We start from the raw sequence: 24,479 nt of genomic DNA on the forward strand, positions 1-24,479 counted from the left end.
GAGAAAGATTTTTGCATTTGGCTGTGGGAACCCCCTCTCCTCACAGGGTTGTTGTGAGAACAAAATTGGGTATGCTGATTTTTGCTACCTTGGGCTCTTTGAAGAAAGACCAGGATATAAATGTGAGATACACACACACACACAATTAATGGAGATGTAAAACACGAAATCAATAGAGATGGCAAGTTAAATCAGAAAGAGTAGTTATGATCAGAACTGTGCGCAGCCTGCATCAAATCCACAAACAAACCCAAGTTCTATTATCAGAACAAATAAACCAGAGTAGCAGCTAGTTCTTTAGTTTGGACCTCTACTACCAGGTTGATGATTTGTGTTGCTGTTCTAGAATGATGACCCAGAAACTGAATTTCTATAAGTGAGCATGTTATTTTATCCGGCAAGGAAGCTTTGGTATTGGATTCTGGCAAAGGTTAAACACTATTCTACCATTTTAGACTCCAGAGCATTACAGATCTCTAACGTATAAAACATATTTTATCTTCACGGTTATGGCACTGCCCCAGTTTGTGGCGAATGTAAAACAGCAGAACGTCCTCTGTTTGTGCAGACCGTAATGATCTCACAGCACCTTTAGCAAAAACAACAGGCAGCATTTCCCTTCACAGGAACGAATAGATGAAGTAAAAGAAATAGGTGGCTCAGAACTCGCACCAAGGCAGAAGATGTTTTGTTTTTTTAATCCAGCGTGTCTGAGGACATTCTATCCTCTGCAAATTCCTAAAATAAATGTCAGCCATGCATGTCTACTTTGCATTGCAACATCCATATGAAATGCCTCCAAGACAACAAATTTAAATTGCTATGCTTTGTTGACACCTTGCAAATTCAGTGGAGCTGGACAAAACATTCCAAATGCTGTTTTCCATTAGACTTAAAATATTTTATGAGGGTTTTGTTGCAGCTTTTTCAATCTGCCTAATTCTTTTGATTGTGGAACCATGAAAGGCTGATGTGGAAAAGCTTTTATATAATTCACATGCACCTCATTGTGCATTTCCCCCCCCCCCACAGCACCAGGGAAATATTGTTGCTTAGCAAGAGGGAAAAGCAAAACACTAAATCATCTCGTATTATTTTGAAAGGGGACAGAATGCACCTTTTATCACCTGGTCCTATGAATATGCTTCTCTTGCCTCTGGAGACTCATTTGTGCGTCTAGGCCAGCTTTTTAAAATAAATAAATAAGCATTTTTTACCTTGATTGATTAATGGGATGCCATCCAACATCAGGCCTCATTAGCCATCAGCTGACAGTGCCGCTAGGGATTCTTTGAATCGTGTAAGTGATATGGATACTAAATCATCTGGACACATTCTACCTATATTCTCCACCCCCCCCCCTTAAGTGAACAGCTATGACTGTGGTAGAAACATCTTGCACTGATGAAAAATGACTTTCCAAGTGTACGTGTAGGTTCCCTCCCCCGCCCCTTCATTTTACAAACCAGTATACAAAAATAAAATCACAGTGGGTGATCCACAAAATTACCAGAGTCCCAAGAATGTGTGATTTGATTCAGAAAGATTTGATTCAGAAAGAGCATTTCTACTCGTATGCTTAGGGTGGACATTAAAAAAAAAACCTTTTCAGGCAAAGCAAAAATGTGAAAGTTGTGCTTACAACAGAAATGTGCTTGATAAAAGTGGCACCCACCGAAAAGCAACATGGGATCACAGATCCTCAGCAGTTCCTGGAAGTGTTATATAGGTGGCTAAATGTTATTTAGTCAGAAGAAACTGTTACTGATTGCAGATTCGCGCCCCCCCCCCCCCTCCTGCGGGACTCCTTAATGATGCAACTCCACAGGCAATGTGAGCAGAGGAACAGAAGAGAAAGCTATGAGAAACAGTGACTTCTTTCAGATCTTGGATTGTGGCAAAGCCACATCTTGGCTAGGAAGACCTATCTTTCAGAGATGCCTCAAACCTTCAGAACTGTATTCTTTCTGATGGCACTGGGAAGATTAAATTCATGGGCACAGCACACCTCCTTTCTTCATATAGTGTGGTCACAGACTCCATTGTGGGAGAAGGAAAAACAGAACAGAATGATGAATTAGATTATTGCATCTACAACGTATATTATTGCTTTTTGCAACTATTCTTTTCTGTAAACCACTTGGGAAGTTTCCCCGCCCCTCTACAATCAAGCAGTATATAAATTTTATGAAATAAACAAATAAATAATGGTGCAACCCTAAGTCCACTTACTTGTGAGTAGGCACCACTGAACACAGTGGTACTTACTTCTGAGTAAGCATGCATAGGATCAGGCTACAGGAGAGGATACAGACCATCAGGAAACACATGGTAACCAATTGAAAGCTTGCTGCATGGCACTTCTAATTGCAAGGAGAGACTATTCTGCACTTTTTATACTATAGTATGTGCCTTTGTAATAAATTATTACAAAGCTGGCCTGGTTTCACAGGGGCTTTTTTGTGTGTCACAAAACCATGTTAGCAGCACATTTCTTTCTTGCAATGAAAGATCACTTTCAACATGTGAAAAATGAGCAAATATGCATTCTGCATCAGCCTTTAGGACTAGGCATGGTAACACGAACTCAGGACAGTCCTGCAAGCTTTTCCTAGATCTACAACATGAAGCAGCGCAGTAGCAGGTGCTGCGAAGATGTCAGGTGAAGAACACTGAAAAAGTTGCATCATTGTGAAAAAGCCACATTTTTGTGGCAATAGTGGAGGTTATTATCTCACAAGTTGTACAATTTCAATAGATAATTCAGTGCCCTAACATCAAATTATTCAAGGCAGTCAGCACAGGAAAAACAAATAATTAAAAGAATATACTTCTCTCTTACACGTGCATGCACGCACACCTCTTTAAACAACAAAACTAAGACTACATTCAAACTTCTGAATGTCCCTTTTCCCCCAGATTGGTGGGTGATGCTCATGACAACTACACTGAGGGGCAGTCAACAAAATGTCCACTAGATGTTGCTGGACTACAACTTCCATCATCCCTCACTGCTGGTCATGCAGAATTGGGCTGATGGGAGTTGTAGTCCAACCACATCTGGAGAGCACCACCCGACAGTAAGGGAAGATCTGTGTGATGGGTTCTCCCAGTACTTTGTTGTTTAGTTGCACCATAGGTTACTTTGAGCCATGTATGCAAGAAAAGCCGCTCGCAGCAGATTGTCCTGTGCTCCCGGTTTGGCACTGAAGTGCCAAATAAATAAATAACAGGAAGTAATGCCCGTGATGTTACGATATGGATGCAATGCGACCGCGAGCAGCAGGTGGCTTGGAAGCAAAACGTAATGGGAATGTTGGTTCTGTTCCGTGGGAACAGAGGGAGGGTCTATTTCCAGTGCAAAGCACCGGAATTAGCTTTGAGTGTAATATGACCTGTACAGGAAGTACAGGAGGTGGAGTTTAACTCTCTTCTGATGGACTCTGATGAGAGCAGACGTGTTTTCTCTGTAATGCTGCAAAGACAGAAATAAAGGGATGTAAATACATTTCTTTCTCTCTCTCTTTCCCCCTACCTGGGAGGGGGGAAGAGCGGTGTGTTCTTCTCACGTGGAGGAGGATCGCCGATCGCGACCTAGCCTGCATTTGCCGGGAATGCAGACAGGGAGGTCACCAGGAGATCGTGCCGGGTGCCTGGAGAGTGGCCAGTTTCTCCTGATACGGCAGATTTCCTATCAACACGTATAATGTTAAGCAAGCTCTTATGCATCCTTTCCTGGGGCAGATTACTTCAGGATTCCTCTGTATGGGCTATTAGGCGAACATAAGCTGGGTATGGGTACCATATGGCTTAACAAGCACTGAATCGGTGCACCAGAGTTCCAAAAAAAGAGACATCCCTCAGGCCAATCCTCACACCTCTGAGCCTGTAACTTATAAGGCAAACTAAGGCCCAGGGGCCGGATCCAACCCAATCGCCTTCTAAATCCAGCCCATGGACGGTCCGTGAATCAGTCTGTTTTTACATGAGTAGAATGTGTCCTTTTATTTAAAATGCATCTCTGGGTTATTTGTGGGGCCTGCCTGGTGTTTTTACATGAGTAGAATGTGTGCTTTTATTTAAAATGCACTTCTGGGTTATTTGTGGGGCATAGAAATTTGTTCATTTCCCCCCCAAAAAAATATAGTCCGGCCCAGCAAAAGGCCTGAGGGACAGTGAACCGGGCTCCTGCTGAAAAAGTTTGCTGACCCCTAAATAGCTTCCCAGTGCTGGTAACCCTCTAGACAGGATGGTCCAACACAGTATGGTGGGGGGGAAAGTCTAGAAAGACAAGGAAAAGTTGTGCACTGCCAGACCCAGAAACCGAACAGAGGAGCAGGGTCAATTGTGCTATTTGGTCAATGAATGAGAAATAATGAGATTAAGATGCAGCTGAGAGAACTCAGGTTACATATGAGGGAACAGGCTGTCACTATAAGAGCAGATCAGGCCATCAAACCTGTTGCCAAATAAATTGTCATCTCAGGCGTAAATAACCTGGAGATCAGACAATACTCTAAAGTGGAATGAATGCGAGGCTGGCAATTCCAGATGCTACACTCTTCAAAAATAATGTTTACGGTCACACAAGAGACATAACAACTGCTGCTTTATGCAAACAGCAGACTTCGATACAGGTTATCTTCATGCTGAGCCTCAAATCCCACATTCATGTATTTTAGCATCCTGAACCTAAACGCCATCACTGGCTGGACAATGAGGCGTAGTGGGAGGCACCCGCCAAGGAACCCCCAAGGGAAGTTCCAAAGGAGGATGGCTCAGAGCCTGGGGATTGGTGCTGGAGAGGTCAGAGGGAGACGATTGGAAGGAGGGGCTGGATGCCGAAGGGGCAACAGGGTTTAGTGAGCAGGAAGAGCCAATGACAGAGCAGTTCAGACTCCGAGGCTGAAACAGAGGAGAGGGGGCAAGAGGCTGCTGAAGAATCCCTTGCCTGCTGTGACTAGCTCCCCTCCCTGCTGGTCTCCAAGAACAGAGGCCAGAGGTAGGTAGGCACAGTTTGAGACTGCTTGGGAAACATACGGGAGAGGAGGAGTCTTAGAAAGGGTAGAATGCAGGGACCTTCAGTCCTGGCATCTGCCCTATGGGGGCAAGACCTACAGGGAAGTGTTGCTGAATTGTATGCCATTTCCTTGAATAAACAGTTAACTTCACTGACAACTGTCTCTGCTTCTTCGTGCTGACCTGCATCTGACGCCAGCCTTGATACACAGGTATATTTCCCTGCAAGCAACTGTGTTCAAAACAGCCAGTTTTCTCTCACACTTCCCCTTTCCTATTTTACAGAATATCCAGCTTGAATAACAGTTCCGGAAAACTCAAGTTTTGTGCAAATTAATCCTATATTATAAGGGCACTACAGTCTCCGAAGCGCCTCCTTGTCCAAAAGGAAACACAGACCCTGGTAAGCATGCCTGGTACCCCTGGAATCTTGCACCGCTTGTGGAAATTGGGGTGACGTGTTTCAATATTATACCAAAATTACTCAAAAGTGCAGAGGCATTATTTGCTAGATGAAGTAGTGTAACACAAAATGCAAATAAGCCAGAATGTGAGCAAAACTCTATTTTTAAAAGCAAGTTCAGCATGATAGAGTTCTGAGATCAGTGCCTATCTTTCTTATGCTAAATAATGTCAGAGTAGAAAATGAAAGGAACAGTTGTTCTCCTCCAGTGAAGAAGGAATTGATCTGCCTGCTAATGCCCTACTATAGACAGGACTTAATCTCACTGGAATGCAAAAGGATCCATTTGCATGTTTCTGTTCTTTGACTAACACTGCAATCCTGTATGTGTCTACCCAGAAGGAAGTCCCATTGAATGCAATGAGGCTTAGTCCCAGGTACTGTGCATAGGATTGTGTTGTTTGTATTGTCAAGGGTTTGGATGGTTCCAGGAACCTCAGAAAGCTATTTAGTGGTTCCTTATACTGTCCATTAATTAGGGGGGGGTGGGACACTCAGTAATGAAAGTGTCTTCCCATTACAAAGGAGCTCAAAACGCCTTGGAGCCACCTGTCTTAAGGGATATGAATTACAACAAGTTACTTCTCTTGCTATTGCCTCATTCTTCCACCAGAAAGAAAGGTTTCAGGAATCTCTCTCACTCTCACATATACACGCTTTCTCTAACACAATTTCTCTTTTATGCTCTGTATAACTGCCTCCTTTCACATTCCAGAGAACACCATCAAGCAGACAAGCTTGACTTTAAGTAAAATTCAGCCTTGCACAAGCACACCACCCCTCAGCCTTGCATACCAACCTTTTCCTGTATGAATAGATAAACTGCAGCTGAACCTCTCAGAACCTCCCTTGATACCAGACTTCCTCCCTGCCTGCGTTCATTACAACACATTTTCATTCACTTCAGAGCTCCCAGCTTCCCAGTTCATCCTCACCTCCCCACGACATCTCTCCCAACACCAGCAGATGCCTAGCAAATTCAACTGCTTTCCTTTGTGTACTGGCCCTTCTTCTGGGTTCGGAAAGAAGACTGCATTCTATTAAAAGCGTGGGGTTTCCTTTGCAAATTCCCTATCCGTTTCTGCCTTCTGCTACCACAATGAAGTAAGTACTTTGAATGCTTTGAGCTTTACCTATGGGATGCTGATTCTCAGACGTGAAACATCAAGGCATTCCAAGGAGACATCCTAAGATCTCGTGTCCCCAGCAGCTGAGAACAGCGTAACAGTCGGAGCATGGTTTAGAAAAAGGAACGCGGCCTGGCTTGTAGTTGCTTCTCAGTTATTTCTCATCGCCTTGTGCCTGGGAAACCAGTGCAGTTAATTGCCTTGCTTCTGAAGGAAACATGCTACACTGCCATGAATTCAACTGCCAAAGTGTGTGACTCTGCAAAGATTGGATGACGTCCCCTCCCCACAATAATAATCATAATTATGGGGCAGGGACTGCTCCTGCTAGACAGATATTGTCAAGGTGGCCTGGTTAGCTGGAGGCTAGGAAGAAAGACACACACACCCAATACTTGGGCTGTTACTGCCCTTCCCCCTTCAGATTTTTTGTTTTTTGCATGTGGCTGTCAGTGTTTAGTTCTGTGCAGTAGTTTTGATGGTGGTGTTAGCTGCCCACCTCACATCAAAGCCATTACAGAGCCAGAACGGAGCTCAGGAGCTGTTGAGTCCTTTATGGGATGATAAGAGGGAGCCATTCTCTCTGATTCACATGGGATGTGTTGGGACCTCTCTTTTTATCTGCTCCCCCCCAAAAAAAACACACACCTCCCCACATCTGGGCACATGGCACTTCTCCTGTAGGTACTTTTCATGCCCTCACAGCGAGGTCTCCACGCAGGAGCCATTCCGATGGAGATGGCGGTGGTCGTGGTTGAGGCAGCCCTCGTTTCGGTGCACGATGAGGATGGGGAAGTAGAGGGCATCCTGGTAAGGAGGAGGGTCTTCCTCCTCCACAGTGACTTGGCTGGACAGGCGGGTCTGTTCAGTTGGGCAGCTCTGCTCGTTCAGGCTCCCACTCCGGCTCTGCCAAAGGCAGCTGCGCCGTGAGCCATAGAGGCGGCTCAGTGAGAAGCGGCTGCTGCTGAAGGGGATTCTGGGGCTGCCGTTGCAGATGCTGAGGGCGCTGCGGGAGAAGATGGAAGAACTGCTTATAGTCCTGTGGCACTGCTCACAGTTCTGTCTGTAGCTCCCATAGCGGCAGGAGGAGTAGGTAGTGCAGCTAGACAGTCCCACCAAGTCCATGAGGACAGCCTCAGAGTAGCTGGGCACCAGCTGCTGGTTGGACCGGATATGCCACTCCAGCTCAGTGCTGTCCACTGTGTTGACCCGGGGCATCCTCCGGCAGAAAGGGCGCTCTTCAGCCGGTGTTACTGCCACATAATCAAACCCAAAGAGTTTCTCTACATGGTAGTGGACGTAGGAAGTGCGGAACTCATTCAAGACCCGCAAGGGCCAAGACAAAGTCAAGAGAGCAGCAACCCAGAAGACATAGTGGGAGACGTACCAAGGTAGGTTGTCTGGGTCTGAGAAGGCCACCATGTACTCTTTGAAGTCCACATTCTTAAGATGCATGCCTTCCCTTGCCTCCATATAGTCATCCAGTCCCTCGTTCTCTGTGAAGAATCGGGCCCTCTGGGTCAGATAGGAGTTCTCAGATTCCACGTTGGCAAAGCTGAAGCACTTGGTGAAGCGGAGCCGGGTGGCCGGGAAGTTCTCCAGATCAATCAGGTCCTTCGAGATGTCCTTCACCCCGCAATTGGAGTAGTCAAACTCTGCTTCTGCCACGTGGGTGTTGACCCTTTCGTGGTACACTTGGGTAGTGGTATATGCATCTCCGTTGCGGTAGCGGGTGACTTGACGAGTCCTCCTGACGTAGTGGTAGCTGATGGCTTTCCACCAGATGCAGGGGGTGGCCTGCTGCATCCTCTGGACGCGCTCGTGAACGCTCTCCACGTCCACCTTGTACTGGAGCTCATTGCGGGTGTAGCAGTGCCAGCATTCCACCAGGTAGACCACGTAGAGCATCACCAGGAAGGCCAAGGGGATGTAGACGTAGCCATTGGAGCAGGGGCTGTCATGGTACATCATGGACTTTCCCTTGTAGGCGCTGTCAAAGGTCAGCCGGGTCACCTTCGTCACATGGCACCAGGTCATGGCTCCCATGCAGCCGTACATGAGGAGGGAGAGCACCAGGCACTTCCAGTGTGACTCCCTACAGAGCGACTTGCTGAGCGACTGCTTCACAGGTCGTTGCTTCTCCAGGGCGGGGAAAAGAGAACAGAAAGAGAAATTACTATACAGTGAAGGGAAAGAAGAATTGCCACAGAGCTGCACCGGCGCCTTGATTAGCATTGGCAACTAACCAGCTAGAGAAGAAGTCACAGATGGGCATCCCCAGAGGCATGAAATCTCACTTAAAGGCTACTCCTCTCATTTGGCAGGCAAGAGAAGGAGGCCTGCCTCATGTGTCATCATTTCCTAGGACCTATATAATATGTCCTCCAGTTGTTGTAATAAGAAACCTGTACACACTTCTTGCCATCCTTGGGCTGCCACTGCACATTCCCCTCAAAAGTGCTCATGAAATGTGGCCTTGGGGCATGTCGACCTGGTCTGGAAGCTACGATTCTCTTTGAATCTGAATGGAGCAGCTGGATGACTGTTCCATTATTTAACTCATACTACAAAACAGGATGGGAAAGATTGCCCCAGTCTTCTCCCTCTCTCCCTTCATACATTTCCCATCATTTGGGAATGCTGCTTGCAATCCACTGCCACTCCTTGCTGCAACTGCAGACCAGCCAGCTACCTCCTTGTCCAGTGAAATCTACTCTAGAGTCAGTAACAATAATTAATGGCGATGGGATCCATTATGTTCACCTGACGGACCTAGTTATGGCTCCTTGCCCTTCTATGAGAGGAAGGCAGTCAGGTGAGTATTAAGCACACATATTTCTGTATCACCTACAACAGAGGCAAAATCAACATAGCCAAGCTCTTTGGGCTCACACATACCTCCAGTCTAGGATTCCTTTTGAAAGCATTTCTTTATGCATTCATCCATTTGATCATGCACACAATAAAGGCACTGGAATCTCACACTAAGAGAAGATAATTGCTTGCAATGTTCCATCATTCTCCAGTGCCTGATGTTCCTGTTCCTAGCTGCCTGTACAGAGACAGGAAGGGAAGCTCCCCTTTACCATACTCAGGGTACTGGGAACCCCTGCTAAGTATAGAGGGATGATCTCTATGCACAAATGCAGGAGGTGCATGCCCTATGCACTAGGAGATGAGAGACCTGTAATCAAATGCTTCTGGGACTCTGTATACACTGTTCCTGGAAAGTGAAAGAAGGCTGAGAATGTTTATATCCATGCCCTTTTTTCTGCCCAGTACAACCCCGTGTTGTTTTCTAGTACTGGGGATATCTGAAGAGATGAACTGAAGACTCTCTCCAGAGACAGCTAATGCGTTACCCACCAGAAAATTTGGACTACAGTTCCCATGAGCCCCAGCCAGCATGGCCAATGGTCAGAGAAGATGGGAGTTGCAATCCAAAACATTTGGATTATATCTCCAGTACTTTTTTTTTGAAGAAAAATGAGATGCTGGTACTCCTATCTTTTGAAGAAAAATGAGATGCTGGTACTCCTACCGGTGAGTACTGTCCCCTCAAAAGAGCTCCCAACCTTTGTACCTTAGATGGGTGCAAATCATGCCCTTTAAACTCACAATGTTCCAGTGGTATAAATAATTCCTGATGCTACAGGTCAAATTCCTGCACTTGCATTTCTACCACATCTTCAATCCTGGATGGGTGAAACAGTAAAGATGTGGTTACAAATAAAATAAGACTGATTTGTTTTCAGCACCATCCATGCGCTGCTTATAGAATTGCAGGTGACTGAAATGGCAATGCATTTACAAACCGCAGTTTCTCTCCTGCTTCAAAGCTGCTTGTTCTATTTTTGTATATCTCACATTTTCTGAGAGTGACTCTAGACTAGCCAGCCCTGATGTATAAATCTTCCATGTTAACCGGATGCAAGAAGCAGCCTTCTCATTGGCATGGTTGTCATCTTCAGGGTTATTAGCCAGATTTCTCTAGAGGGAGCTGTTCGTATTTATATTAAAGGATGAAACATTCCAAAACACAAAATATAAATCTGCTTTTATACCCTTGATTTCCTGTGGGAGGGGAGAGACAGACATCAAAAAGCATGTCTCCATATACTTTTCACTGTAGTATTTTAAACTGAGTCATTCAAATGAACACCCCTGACTCTGACCACCCTTTTTTCTGCGGACGTCTGCATTCCTCTGGGGCTAATCTATGTGGAAGGGGCAGCAGATAAGTGGCACAGAAGTGGGTGGGACTGCCCTGTTTCTCTCATACACTTTCTCACACGCCACCCCCCCCCCACCTAGCTGGCTGCTGAGAAAGGGACAAATAGCTCAGAGGTCTGGACGGCTTGCCTGTAAGGGGCTTTTGAAATTAGGTCCACACCATGGTATTTGACATTTTTGTTCATTAAAGCATTTTTAGACTGACCTTCATCTAATGGTCTCAGGGCAGAGTACATCCCTAAAAGCATAATGTCATGAAAATACACAAACAATCCCAATAAAATAGTTAAGACACCAATTTCTACACCCACAGAACGAGGTCACGAAATTCATGCACAGGGCTGGCTAGAGTTACCTAAACAGAAACCAACAAAAGCCACAGCAAACAAATAAATGAGTTTTAAGCTGGCACTGAAAAGAATGGAGTGTTGGCATCAACTGTACCTCTAAAGAGTGAATGTCCAAGAGATGGGGCTTCACCACAGAGAAAAGTGTGGGAAGTCTGAGAGGCAAGAGTAAAGGATGGGGACATTTTATGAGAAACTGCAGCTGCTGGACCTCCCTGAAGCACTATAAATCTGCCCAGAAGTATAACAAAAACCTGAGAACATCACAACACACAACATGATGGTACATTTCATCTCTTGGACTCAGAAATGCCTAGCATTTTCTTTTAATTTTTCCATATGTACTGTGAATCCAAAAATGATTGTGAAACCAGAGGGCGGGGAGGTATCTCTTTTACTGCAATGTATTTTGTACTTTGGTTATATACCGGTATATATTTTTTTAAGCAAGAAGGGCCTCTGTAAGGTGGCTGGAGAAATGCGATCAATGCTGAGAACATCTGTTCTACTGTTGTAAGGCTGGGGGCTACACTTGAGAGGGTTAGTGGGGCAAGATTTGAGTGTACTGTAAATGTTTCATATTAGTTCCTTTTATTAGGCAGTTTGCTCTTGACAGCTGGACCTTCTTTAAGTCTTTCTGAAGCAAAAGCAGGTCTTCTTCCCCAGTACCTTAGAGTGATGTAATCTAGATAACAATGAAAGGACACATAACAGCTTTCAAGTGAGACACAGAGAAATGAGTTTCCATGCTCTGCAAGTTCAAGGAAAGAGCTTCTCTCTGGAGATCTGATGTTTGGCTGTCTGTTGGGAATATTATTTTAAGCTGTGCTTCTATCCAACAGAAAGACAGGAGACCTAATAATAATAATAATAACAACAACAACAACACTCTGTTTCCCCGGGTCTCCAAATTTCTAGTTTTGTTCAGTTGTGGGGTTTTTTGTTTGTTAAGAATGGAAAGTATCTAGTGCTTCTTAGCAAGCCGGATTGCCAGGTGTTGGGACCATCATTAACCCTCCATATCAACACAAAATAAGATCAGCCTCTTGGGTTGAGTTAATTATGTCTCCAGGCAACATCCCGCTCCCAGAAAGCAAGTGGTTGGCTCTGTGTCAGATGGGGACTTTCTTCACACCATAAAGAGCACCGAGAGAACGAAGCAGATGGAAAAGGCGAAAGAGCACTTCGTTCGAGTGGCTGAGCAGATCTGTGCTGAGCATTCCTGGCTGGCTCAGGCCATCTACAGTACCAAATCTCGCCTACCGATTTAGAACAGTAAACACAGCTAGGTTTGGCTACTCCTCTCAATCACAACTGGATGCCAAGCAAAAGTGCTACTGTCTTCCTTGGGCTTTCCTGATTCTACTGCCCTGCTCCTGCGTTTCTGAGGACAGTGACCACTCTCCAGTTTGGGGTTTCCCATCTGTATTTCAGGAGAAGCACAACTGGGAGAGTGCAGCTGCTGGTACATTCTCACTGGAAGCTTCACATTTTTTCAGACCCTTTGTGGCGTAGTGGTTAGAATGTTGGACTAGAACCTGAGAGAGAGCAGGGTTTGAATCCCCACTTAGCCACTGGGTGAACTTGGGCCAGTCACCATCTCTTAGCTAAACCTGCCTCACAGGGTTGTTGTGAGGATAAACTGGGAAGGAGAACCATGCACCCCCACCCCCACTGCCCTCCGGACAGTTGCACAGAGCTGCCTTCATTCCAAAGCCTCGGAAGCTGAAGAGCGTGCCCGGGATTCGCACAGCTGTCCGCAAGCCTGGGGAGACCAGCACGGCTCCCTAGGCTTGCGGATAGCAGGCTGTTCTGGGGGCTGGGGTTGGGGGAAGCTCGGGCCTCCCCCGCGCCAGCCCAGTGCCTGGGGGGGGGGAATAATTTTTTTCTTTATTCCCCCCCCCCAAAAAAAACCCCTAGGTGCGTCCTATAGGGCGGTGCGTCCTATGGGGCGGAAAATACGGTATGCCTTAAAAAGGTAAAGGTAAAGGGACCCCTGACCATTAGGTCCATTCGTGGCCGACTCTGGGGTTGCGGTGCTCATCTCGCTTTATTGGCCGAGAGAGCCGGCGTACAGCTTCCAGGTCATGTGACCAGCATGACTAAGCTGTTTCTGACGAACCAGAGCAGCGCACAGAAACGCTGTTTACCTTCCCACCGGAGCAGTACCTATTTATCTACTAGCACTTTGACATGCTTTCGAACTGCTAGGTTGGCAGGAGCAGGGACCAAGCAACGGGAGCTCACCCCATCGCAGGGATTTGAACCGCTGACCTTCTGATTGGCAAGTCCTAGGCTCTATGGTTTAACCCACAGCGCCACCCGCATCCCATGATATATGCCTTATTTACATATATATGGAGACATTGCAGAGCATTCACATCTTAAGAGGGGCTTGTCCTTCCCAACAAAGCACTGGATTCAGAGGCACCAACTGGTGCTTTCTAGGGTTCTGATTTACACAGAGGTCTGCCTTATACCAAGTCAGATCACTGGTCCCTCTGAGATGAGAACTGTCTACACCAGTGGTTCCCAATTAGCAGACCCCCTGTTTTTCAAAAGCCAAGCCATGGATCCCCTGGGGTCCACAGACCACCAGTTGGGAGGCACTGGTTCACACTAATTGGTTTTAGCCAAGAATCTTTCTGAGCCCGGAGTTGTTAGGAATTGAACCTTGGGACCTTCCACTAAACTACAGTCCTTCTATTTTCAAATTCATTTGGTGAAGGGGAAGACATAATCTGGCATGTTCTTCCCCTTCAGTAATGAAATGTCAGACTAGGCACACAACAGCTTCACCTTTTCCTTAAATCACCTCTAGAAAATTTCTGCACTTTCAGCAGGCTTGTAAACACTGGAACTGTTGTGAGAGCCAGGCTCTGTCTAAGAAAATCGCATTACATCAATGGTCCCCAAAGGTAATGCCTACTTCATTGCAAAGTGGTGCTTCTAAGTGCAGGAGGAAAATAAAGCATGACCTGCTGTGCTTCTGCTGGGGATGAGGTATGTCTCTAATTCAGATACTGTTTGTTCCATCCATGGCTCACCTTGCACAGAAGAAAATAAAAGTACAACCAAGGGGCAGCATGCAAAGCTCAATGACTGTTGTGTTGGACGTAGCAATTGGAACTGGATTTAAATTAGAAGTAAATTTCCTTGTGGCCTTTGGCATTGACCTCAGTTCCCCATCTGTAAAATGGGGGGGGGGGAATGGGAATAATGGTAGTCTACTTCACATGGTTATTGTGAGGACAAGCAAAGCACATTTTGCATTAACAGTGCAAAAAGGATTTTATGTTAATGTGATTTTTAAGGGAAAGGCTGTTGCTGGAGCATGAACTTTGCAGGCGAAAAGCTCCAGGTTCTGTCCACACATAAGGATGGGGAAGGCTCCTGTCTGAGACTCCAGAGAGTTGCTACCAATAGATTAGACAATACAGTGATAGATGGACCAATGGTCTAACTCTGTAAACGGAAGTTCCTATGTTTCTGTTTTGAAAACCCACAGCTCATTCCAGGTATCTGGTCCTGGTTGTTATCAGGAACAGCAGAATGAGTTTCGGGGTGTGGGGGAGAGAAGTAATCTAAGCTTCTCCTCAATAGCCTAAGTAAAGGAGCACTGAAGTGCAGAATCAGCACTTATGTATCTGTGTCACATTGTTAGCCAGTGAAAAGGAAAAGTGAACTATGCATTGGAATCACATTTTGCCTGGCAATGCAATGGCTTAGACATCCCACTGAGGACTGTTTAAAAAGTTCATGAAAACCAGTGTCTTGCTAGGTGATGTTGAAAATGCAAGGTGCCTCCTAGGACATCACAGCAGCTCCCTCTCGGCTTCATTTTCCTATTTTCCAACTTCCTAATGTTATTTTTCAGTGCCTCCCTGTAGGCTTTGACCATGAGGGACTCCAGCCCTAGTTACTAAAGCACCGAGTCAAGCAGCTTTCCCTGCAAAGCCCAAAGGAAATGAGAGTGCTGAGGAACATTCGATCTCAGAACTGTCTTGTACAAAGGCAACACTCTCAACTTGGGGGAGGTTTCTTCACTATTCATAACATTTAGGTAGCAATACTGCGCATCTTGCACCTTGTCTTGAAGTTAATGGGATTTATGCCCTGCAAAGCAGATCTGAATATCTGCATGATTATTTAATGCCAGCAAAGGACTGTTCTGTACCTCCATGTTTTTCAAATGGAATGGCAGAACTCCCGAACAGTTTTCAGTAGTAAAGCCCCAATCTCCTCCTAAGCACTCCAGGCTAGTATTTTAAGCACCTTCCTCAAGTTAACGTCTCAAGGACCATGGAACTCCAGCCAGCACCTAAGCCATCTTTCCTTGTTTTGTGTTACATCTGAGCAGGTTCATGCTCTTTCCTTTTTTCTTAAGAAAACTGACAGTGATGCCTTTGAGAAGCCCTCCTCTCTCTCCTTTGCATGACCTGAATTCAACTCCATCCCAGCACAGCAAAATAAAACAAAACAAAACGCTGGACTATGTTGAGAAAGTCCATCAAAGACTGCAATCCTATTAAACATACCTGGGAATAAGTCTCACTGAACTCAATGGGACTTACTTCTGAGTAGTCATCTGTGTGACTGCACTGTAAAACACATTAACAGGGAACTGCAAAGTTGGCGCACCATGTCCCTATTCAGTAACCACGGGCTGGCTTTCAATCCAAAGCCTTTTCACCAGCCACTGCATTTATCTGAAAATAGAAAACTGAATAGTAAATACAATTCAGCCAGAAATCTTTTTCCTTTCTTTCTCCTAAGGCAGTCACACTGAGTGACTTTGTCTTTTGCAGACCTACAGTGTCATATACTGCTGAGGTCAAAGGAGGTCAAGTTCTTGCCTCAGTCCCAGAGTAAGCATTAGCCTACATTACAAAATGATGTCATAATTTAGCTGGGGGGAAAGCAGTTCCTTTTCAGGAGAGGCGAAGGACTTACAACTCAAACTAGGCAAAACAAAATAGATTTCAGTGGGCTAAGTAATGCCTAACTCTGACCACACTGTTAAGAGTAGAACGGCTCAAGGCTGAGCAGTAGTGTTTAACTATCAAGTGATCATCTCTGACCTTAAGCACCCTCATTTTCCATTATATTTTTACCAGCCACCTTCCCTTCACTCCTCTAATTCTACCCTACTCAAACCTTGCGTCCTCTTATCTTTGTCCAAAATGCCAAAATCACTCATCTCTCCCACTGTTCAATCTGTGTGACATTCCTTCTAATTCAGGGGTCAGCAAACTTTTTCGGCAGAGGGTTGGTCCACTGTCCCTCAGACCTGGGGGGGGGGGCGCGGACTATATTTTGAAAAAGAAAAAAGAAAAGAACAAATTCCTATGCCCCACAAATAACCCAGATGTATTTTAAATAAAAGGACACATTCTACTCATGTAAAAACCTGAAAACATTTACATTTTACTCATGTAAAATCTGGTCCGCGGGCCAGATTTAGAAGGCGATTGAGCCGGATCCGGCCCCTGGGCCTTAGTTTGCCTGCCCATGTTCTAATCCTTACTCTGTTTCCTGCCCCCTTGGGCATCCAGTACATTTGCCTTGCCTTTCATAGAAAGCTCACAATGACTCTGTCCCACCTGATCTTTCTGCTCTTATCTGCCATTACATCTTTGCCAGTCACCTTCACTTCTCCAATTCTACCACAGTTGGCTGTGCAAAAGTCTCCTGCTCTCTTTAACAAACCGCCAACTCTCCCATATGTCTTGCTATGCCAGAGTTGGGGGGGGGGGGGGAATTGGGCCTTCCAGGTGTTGTTGGGACTCCCATCACCACTGACCCTGGTCAGAATTGGGAGATGTGTCAAAAGCCTTACTAGAAAATCTCTAGTGGAACAGCACTGGAGGGAAGATGTTGGTCAATTCTAGATCCAAATGGCAGAGCTAGGTGAGAAGGGGGCTGAGCAGTGCTAGGCATGAAATAGCAAACAGGTGTATGTGTGCACTGAAGTCCAACACCAACTGATAATACACATTTAAAGAGTGATGGGGAATGATGAAGGACAGGTCTACATTAACACAGGAAGTTTGTACAGAGGTGTATTAATGGAGCTACTAGATAGAAAAAGTAACTCAGTCACAGACATTTCCTCAAATACATCAAACCTTCACTATAAATATTCGGTAGCGTCAATTCACTAGGAACATCAGCTACTAGCTCTGTCCATAGAACTGCTATGGTCTTACACACACTTCCTACTACAGTAGGAAAACAATATTCACTGCACTGCTTCAGACACACACATCTTTCCTGGGGACTTCATCCCAGGCAAAAATCCTGACATTCTTATATCAAACCTTTTCATCATCATCATCATTATTATAGATTAATCATCCTGGGGTGTTCCAATGATCCTTAAAGCATATGAGAACTACCATCCCTCAGTAAAGATACCTTTCCTATATTAAAAAAGTGGAGGAAAGAATCCATTTAACTGTCTTGAAGGGCAAAGCAATTAGAGCATCATAACTAAGACTGCTAAGTGATAATGCGAATGATTCAGAAATCCTGAAAGTCGGTGAGCTGTTGATACTTAAGTTTTTTTCTCTGTGGGGATAGAAACCATAGCACTAATTAGCTACATCTACACATACAAGCGCTGCCGCCAACTATCTGTGATGCATGCAAAGATGTAAGAAAAGGAGGTCAAAGGAGACGTGTGGTTTTCCTCCTTGTTCCAGTGAAAGCAGGAATGCTGACAAGATACACCATTGACAGCTGTTCCCACGCATAGACTCCATAGTACAAGGGATGATAGAAAACACCCACTGCCTCTGACACTGCGGTGTACCTGCTACCTATCTTAACATGAAGTTCATAGGAACAGTTAGGGAGAGAAACGTCTGTTCAGTGGTAGAACCTATGCCTTGTATGCAGAATGTCCCAGGTCCAATCCTTGCCATCTCCAATTAAAAAAAAAAAGATCCAGTAACAGATGATGTGATGAGAAAGTCAGTGTAATATTTGCCTGAAACACTTATGTGGAAAGCCACACCCCTTACTTCCTAGCTCTCCATTTCTACAGCATCCGCTTGGCTTCACCTGAACTGGCTCTGTTCCCAGTTTCTGTTATGCATTTCCATTAACCTGTTGCATATTTATATATATATATAAAAAGCACACCAGCATGCTTACAGATATGGGAGGACTGGACCACTGCAATAGGCATTCACTGGGGGTGGGAGATCACTAACATTTCTACATGAACAGTGCAAGGAAGTAACCAAATACCACATGCAACATCCCACATTCTGAGCAACCATGCCTCCTTCTATACCCCTTTGCAGCCAGAGTCCTAGATAACTCAGTCCTGCAATTCTCACCAAGAAGAAGCCCAATCACCACCTCACAGCGAGTAAGGGTTGCCTACTGCAGATAGGTTTAGTCCCTTCTTCACACACTTCAGCTATCCTTTTGCAGATAAATTCGCCGTTTGCAGACTCACACACAAATCATCCCAGGTTAATTTAACGGTATCTAGACCATCAGTTACCATCCTCTGATTGGTTCAAGACTCAACTAGGGGATGAAAAACCCCAAATCCCTCATTGGCATGAAAAGGTGGCACAAATGCACCCTTTTCAGCGGCCAAAGTGTGTCAAGAAGCAATATATAAATCTGCGCCCGGAGATTCCTAAAGGTTGGAGGGAACATACAAAGTGTTTATTCTGAACTGTTAGCAACTGGCAGCGCGGGACCGAAAGGGCACAGTGTTCCAAATGAGTTAATCCTAAACAGTCAAATGAGCCAAGGCGAGAAGTACGACCCAGACACCCGCCCGCCCCACATCCCCGGGTTTTGCAAGGAAGGCGACGGGGGCCATCCTGCTCTGCTCCCAGGGACCCCCGAGCGCGGCGGCGGAGAGGGAGGGCGACGGTGCGAGCGAAAGATTGCGTACCTGTGTATGCAAAGCGCCCTGGCCCGCTTAGAGCCGGGGTGCAAGCCAAGCCCCGTGCCGGAGCGGAGGGAGCCTCATCGCGATGCAATGAGCGTGCCATGCAAAGCCGGTCACATGCAGACGGTTACAACGTGTTTTGCAAAGGGCCGCCCGGCGAGGGCAGGTAGCTCGGCTCTGTCCTCACCTCCTCTCGGGCCCCCTCCGCCTCCTCCGGAGGCACCGAGGCGCTGCTGCCTCTCTCGCTGCTGCTGGCCGCGGCCGCCGAGGCTGGGGGCGACATGGCGGCGACTCGGGGCCTCTCGGGTGGGCGACCAGCAGGCGCGGCGGCGAAGACGGCACATTATCCCGCCACCGAGAGCCGACGAGCGCCCCCCGCGCAGTCGCGCCGGGGCTGGCGGTGGCCGGGCGGCGGCGGGGACGCGGGAGCCGTCGGCGCCCCCGGCATGGTGTCCCCCAAAAGCCCGGAGCACCCCGGCTGAGGAAAGGGGGTTGGCGGGCGGGCGGGCGAGGAAAGAGCCGAGCAGCGCCGCGAGGGAACCCTCCACGGCGGGCTGCCGCTGCCGCCCAAGTGCCGGCGACGGCGGGCTGAGGAGCTGGTGGTGGCTTCGCGCCTGAAGGGCTCCCGGCAAACCTCACGCAGCCCGCCGGGCGCGCACGCCGGGCGCGCGGGAACGGGCAGGGTGGGGAAAGGGGCGGGAAGCCGAGAAGGCTGGCAAGGCGAGGGGCGCGGGGTGTGGGGAGGAGGAGGAGGAGAGGGCAGCACTGGGAATGGGGGGCTCGGCGGCGGCGGCGGCGGCGTAGGAGGAGGAGGGCAGCTTCGTTCCCGCGCGCGCCTCTTTTCCCTCTGCTGTGCCAGGGAGGGGAGCGAGTGACCTTGAGGCTGCGGAGCTCCCTCGCTCTCTCTCTCGCGCCCCCCTTTGTCTGCCCGGCTCTGTGCGCGGTAGGCGAGGAGGAGGAGGAGAAGCGGCGGCAGCCAGTCCCTCGCGCTCCCTTCCTCTCTGCGCCCTCCTCCTCCTCCTCCTGCCGCCGCCTCCCCCTCTCCGCATTCAGATCCACCGGGAAAGTGGAGCCCCCTTCCAGGCGCGCGAGAAAGAAAGAGACGTGCGCTTCACTCCCGCAGCAGCAGCGCGGGAAAGATCCAGCTTCTCATCCGAAACCACAAAGCCTCCTGGGAAGGGAGAAGGCGAGGGAAGAGAGGCCTTGTTTCTGCGACAATAAAGGGAGAGCTCCAAACGTGGCGGTCTTTTATTTCTGGGTGCAACTCGGCCGGCCCCCCTCTGCTGCACCTGTCAAATATTCAGGTTAGACTTTCCGAAGAAGAAGAAGAAGTCCTAAGCGCGAGGCAGCCGAGCCAGAAGCATGTCTCGTCCCCAAGAATTAGCTCGCATGCTAAATCAATGTCTCCGGCTCGCGGCAGACAATTAACGTGCCTGTCAACGGGATGAGAGGATGAGTCTCGAAGGCTCCATTAGTGGCCAAGATGAATAGCCATCATCGTGCCCAGATGTAAATACGTTCAAGATGGAACTAGTGCGGAATGATCGCGGGGGGGGGGGGAATAACTGCCCACACAGGAGGAGGTCGAAGAAGTTCTGGAGAAAGTGTATCTTAGAAGGAAAACTTGGAACGAATTGTTCCGTGTTACTAGGCTTCTGTACCTGGAAATGTTTTTCACAAATATCAGAAGCTCGTGGCTGAGCATCCTTCTCCAAAGCATTTCAGTCTCCTTCTCAGATACGTGGCTATGAATGAAAGTGGTCCGGGGCCGGGCAGGCATCTCGCTGGGAAGTCTTTCCTTTGGTCTAGAATGGTCAATTTGTATGCTGGAAGCGATCAGTTTAACTTGTCCTGTACATAGCCCTGTGTGGGTCATGCAGTGGCGTAGCGTGGGGGGTGCAGGGGGGGCCGGCCGCACCGGGCGCAACATCTGGGGGTTAGGGGGCGCAAATCCACGGGTTAGGGGGCGCAAATTACTTGCCTTGCCCCGGGTGCTGACAACCCACGCTACGCCACTGGGGTCATGTATAACCACTATTGTTGTAGCTCATTAGAAAACCTCATATTCTATTCAAAATAAAGAGAAAGTTTGTAGTTGTCATATTTGCAGAGATATGTTCAAAAACGTGATGGTGGAAAATGCTGAAAGAAAAGGAAGTGTGCTAAGACTTCAGGAATGGGGAACCTGCGGCTCTCCAGACAGCATGGCCAGCGGTCAGGAATTATGGGAGTTGTACTCCGATAACATGGAGGACCACAGGTTCCTCTTCCTTTTCTGAGTCAGGACTCCAAGGAGTCATGTTCCAGTTTCTACAGCCATGAAGCTCGCTGGTGACCTTCTGCAAACTGCTATCTCCAGTCTAACCTAAATTACAGGGTTGCTTTAGGAGGGGGAAAGAAAAACATACGGCATTTTTTATGAACTTGTTTGGAACAGTTTGAGATTCGGCTTGTTAGGAGGTAGGAAGGAGAAAGTAAATCCAATTAAAATCAGCAGTAGGAGTTCCAGTTTTCCCAAGCTGAAGTTAGGACCTGGCTTATGCTCATTTGCCTTATTGTCCCAGCAAATGTACAACCTAAGGCACCTTTCTAGACTTCATGACAGCAGCATAATTGCCAGCTTTCTTTTTACTGGCTCTGTTCCTATGAGTTTAGCAGCAGCCTGGCATACAAAAAAACAAACAAACAAACAAAACACAAAAAACCAAGGGTTTGTTTGTTTTTGTAATCCTATGCACTAAGAAATAAATCCCCTTGATCACATTGGGACTCGATCACATTGGGCCAACACAGTCCAACAAGTAGTAGATCTACCCAGAAAGTGTTGAGGACAATTAGGGACAACTTGCCCCAGGTTGCACTTAATGTAGAAGTCCTATGGGGCTTAGTACAGTCCAAAAGTAGACACTGAAAGAGTCTTGCAGTAACTTGCAGTAACAGACTGAAGGAGCAAGAATTCGGGAGGCTGTAGCTAAAAGCTCAGCGCTTGCCTTTTCAACCAGAACCTTTTATAACCCTGAATGAGATCGATAAATTCTCCCCATCATATCATTTTCATTTCCTTTGAAGGAACCTAGGTAACTACGCTGCCACATGAGCCCTTGGCGCAAAATAGTCCCCTTTCCATCTATCAAACCTGGCAGGTTTCTAAGTAACCTAATAGCCAATCAGTCCAATGGTTCAGCTAAGCATAATGTCAGCAGACTATGTACCCCCAGCAGAAGAGCGTAAAATGACAGCACTACTAACTACAGAGAATGTAACAATTCTGACAGCCACTCTCCAGCATCCACAGGGCAATATTCCCAGCATACACCAGCTAAGAAATGGCATGCTGGTGATGCCTCTACATCACACAGGGTTACTAGACATATGGAAGCTCTATATGCATACAGCTGTACGTACATATAGAGGCCCCTTTCATGTCTGGCAGAATGCAGGGATGTTGTCTTCTTTGGGTGGAGCCCAAAGGCAGGGCATGAGGAACCCCCAGTCCATGAGCCAAACCACCAGAATTCCTCAAATGGCTCATGAGACCATCTTTCCTAGCCGTGCCCATCTGTCCCACACCTGATGTCATATGGTGTAAGAGGTAAATCTGCAGCTGCAAAGGAGCAACTGGGGACTTGAGTACATTCCTGATTGTCCCTTTCCAACCAGCAGTTACCAAGTACTGTAAGTCCCTGTGAGCACAATTGCACCTATTTGCACTATGCATTTGGCACCTTTTAAATTTGGCACCCAATACAAGCTCTGTTGGGACTGGTTCCACTTGGGAGTTCACAGGAACTCCTGAGTAGAGCCCATCTCTGTCAAATGCATTTGGCGCTGAATTTAAATCCAAGCCCCACTTGGATCAGCTCCACTTGGGTTCTCCTGAGTGGAGCTGATCCCTGCTGAAAGCCAAATTTCAACAGCACCATACCCAAGCCCTGCTGCAAAGGAACAATGGTGAGTGTGTAGCTAAGTGTGTGCTCCTGGTTGCTTGTTTGAATGGAAGTTGCACTTGGCAGCATGGGCGTAGTCAGGATTTTTGTTGGGGGAAGGCAGCTGCCCCCCCCCGGCTACACCCATGTTTGGCAGTGTTCAAAATCCCTCCTTCAGTTCTATGCAGTTTTCATGATGAAGTCAAGAAGGGAGCAGGGGGCAGGAGTGGCGCTCAGGCACTTTGCAGTTACCAAGTAAGTCATTGCGGGCACGGTTGCACCTATTTGCACTATGCTGGAAAGCCCAGGCATAGACATCATATCATTTTTACTTTTTGCTTGAGTTCATTGTATTTTTTTGCCCAGGACTAGTTCAAGTTTGTTTTGTGCTGCCAGATTTAAGATTTGCAGCCTATCTCCACAATGCTGTGCTTTATTGTATACCGAACAGCATAGTAATAGCATATTGAATTATTAAGACTGTAATATTTCATTTTTTTATGTCTGCCACATCTTTCCTTCCCCTTCTTCTTCCTCTCTCTCTCTCTCTCTCTCTCTCTCTCTCTCTCTATATATATATATATATATATATAGGTGTGAGTGTGTCCTGAGCAGCTGGTAGACATCAAAAGGTTCTCCCCTGGAATGTAAGGAATCCCATCTCCCTCCATGAGCTTTTAAAATGCTTCTGTGCATTTTCTCCAAAACTACGGGCAGCAGTTTTCTCTCAAAGGCAGAGTACAAGCAGTTGCTTAGTTTCCTCTATGGGCTGAGTATGCCCTGGGATCCTATTTATTTGGATATTACTCATTAATGTGTGGTAGAGCTGTAGCAAGTACTCTTCAGCGGGGGCTAGTCCACCCACCACCACCTGCCTTCAGCCAGCTCCCACCAGCCTGCCTTCTTACCTACCATCTGTCCAGGGTGGCGCCAGCTGGCAGCTTCAACATTGCCCTTGTAGCCCTCAGCAGGGAAGAGGATGGGGAGAAAACTAGAATTAGTTGGCTCTGCCTGTCCATGGCTCTGGCTCCACCTACTGTTGGTCTCCCTGTCTTCTGCCCTGCCAGCCCCAATGGCCACCACTCAACCAGTGCTACTTTGACATAAGGACACCAGCGTGAAATTTGATTACGGTGGCTTAGAATGTAAGCTCGGCATTGAGGAAGCAGATAAGCAGATTCCCTTTACTTCCTGTCCAGCTTTGATAAGTCGTCACAAAGCAACAGGAAGAGTGGGTTCCTTGCATATTATGTTCCTATGTATCAAGCAGTTAGGCAATTTTAGGTTTGGAATGGTCTTTAGTGTCTCCCCATTTTAAAGGTGAATGAGTCTTACTCCAAAATGGGTTAAGCCAGATTCCACTTCTGTATTTGGGGACCTCCAACTTATTCCCTCTAGTGCAGCCCTGGACTTGTGCCCCCACGTTCTGCCATGATGGGACCACTG

General features: G+C 47.0%; 1 protein-coding gene across 4 annotated transcripts; it reads right to left on the reverse strand.

Moving 5' to 3' along the window:
• TMEM151B (transmembrane protein 151B) lies at nucleotides 1-23,972 on the reverse strand. 4 transcript variants are annotated; one of them, XR_013836869.1, is made up of 3 exons: nucleotides 23,946-23,972; nucleotides 6,616-8,745; nucleotides 1-2,037 (listed from the first exon to the last, which is right to left on the reverse strand). XR_013836869.1 is itself a non-coding variant. In XM_079969274.1 (2 exons), the coding sequence occupies exons 1-2, from the start codon at nucleotides 19,388-19,390 to the stop codon at nucleotides 7,309-7,311; spliced, it is 1,533 nt and encodes a 510-aa protein (XP_079825400.1). In that variant the 5' UTR covers nucleotides 19,391-19,503; the 3' UTR covers nucleotides 4,139-7,308. The 4 variants fall into 4 exon arrangements, 1 of the variants encoding a protein (XP_079825400.1); XR_013836870.1 differs by lacking the exon at nucleotides 23,946-23,972 and adding an exon at nucleotides 19,295-19,503; XR_013836871.1 differs by lacking the exon at nucleotides 23,946-23,972 and adding an exon at nucleotides 19,111-19,285.
• Nucleotides 23,973-24,479: the final 507 nt, after the last annotated feature.

Source organism: Podarcis cretensis, assembly GCF_951804945.1.
Source record: "Podarcis cretensis genome assembly, chromosome: 3".
Taxonomy (NCBI): domain Eukaryota; kingdom Metazoa; phylum Chordata; class Lepidosauria; order Squamata; family Lacertidae; genus Podarcis; species Podarcis cretensis.

What these genes read in the sequence shown, in the direction of transcription:
- TMEM151B (XM_079969274.1), bottom strand. Translation starts at nt 19,390, where the DNA reads ATGTCGCCCCCAGCCTCGGCGGCCGCGGCCAGCAGCAGCGAGAGAGGC. An exon ending in CGGAGGGGGCCCGAGAGGAG is followed by an intron (nt 8,746 to 19,294) that starts GTGAGGACAGAG and finishes GCCCTGGAGAAG; the next exon opens with CAACGACCTGTGAAGCAGTC.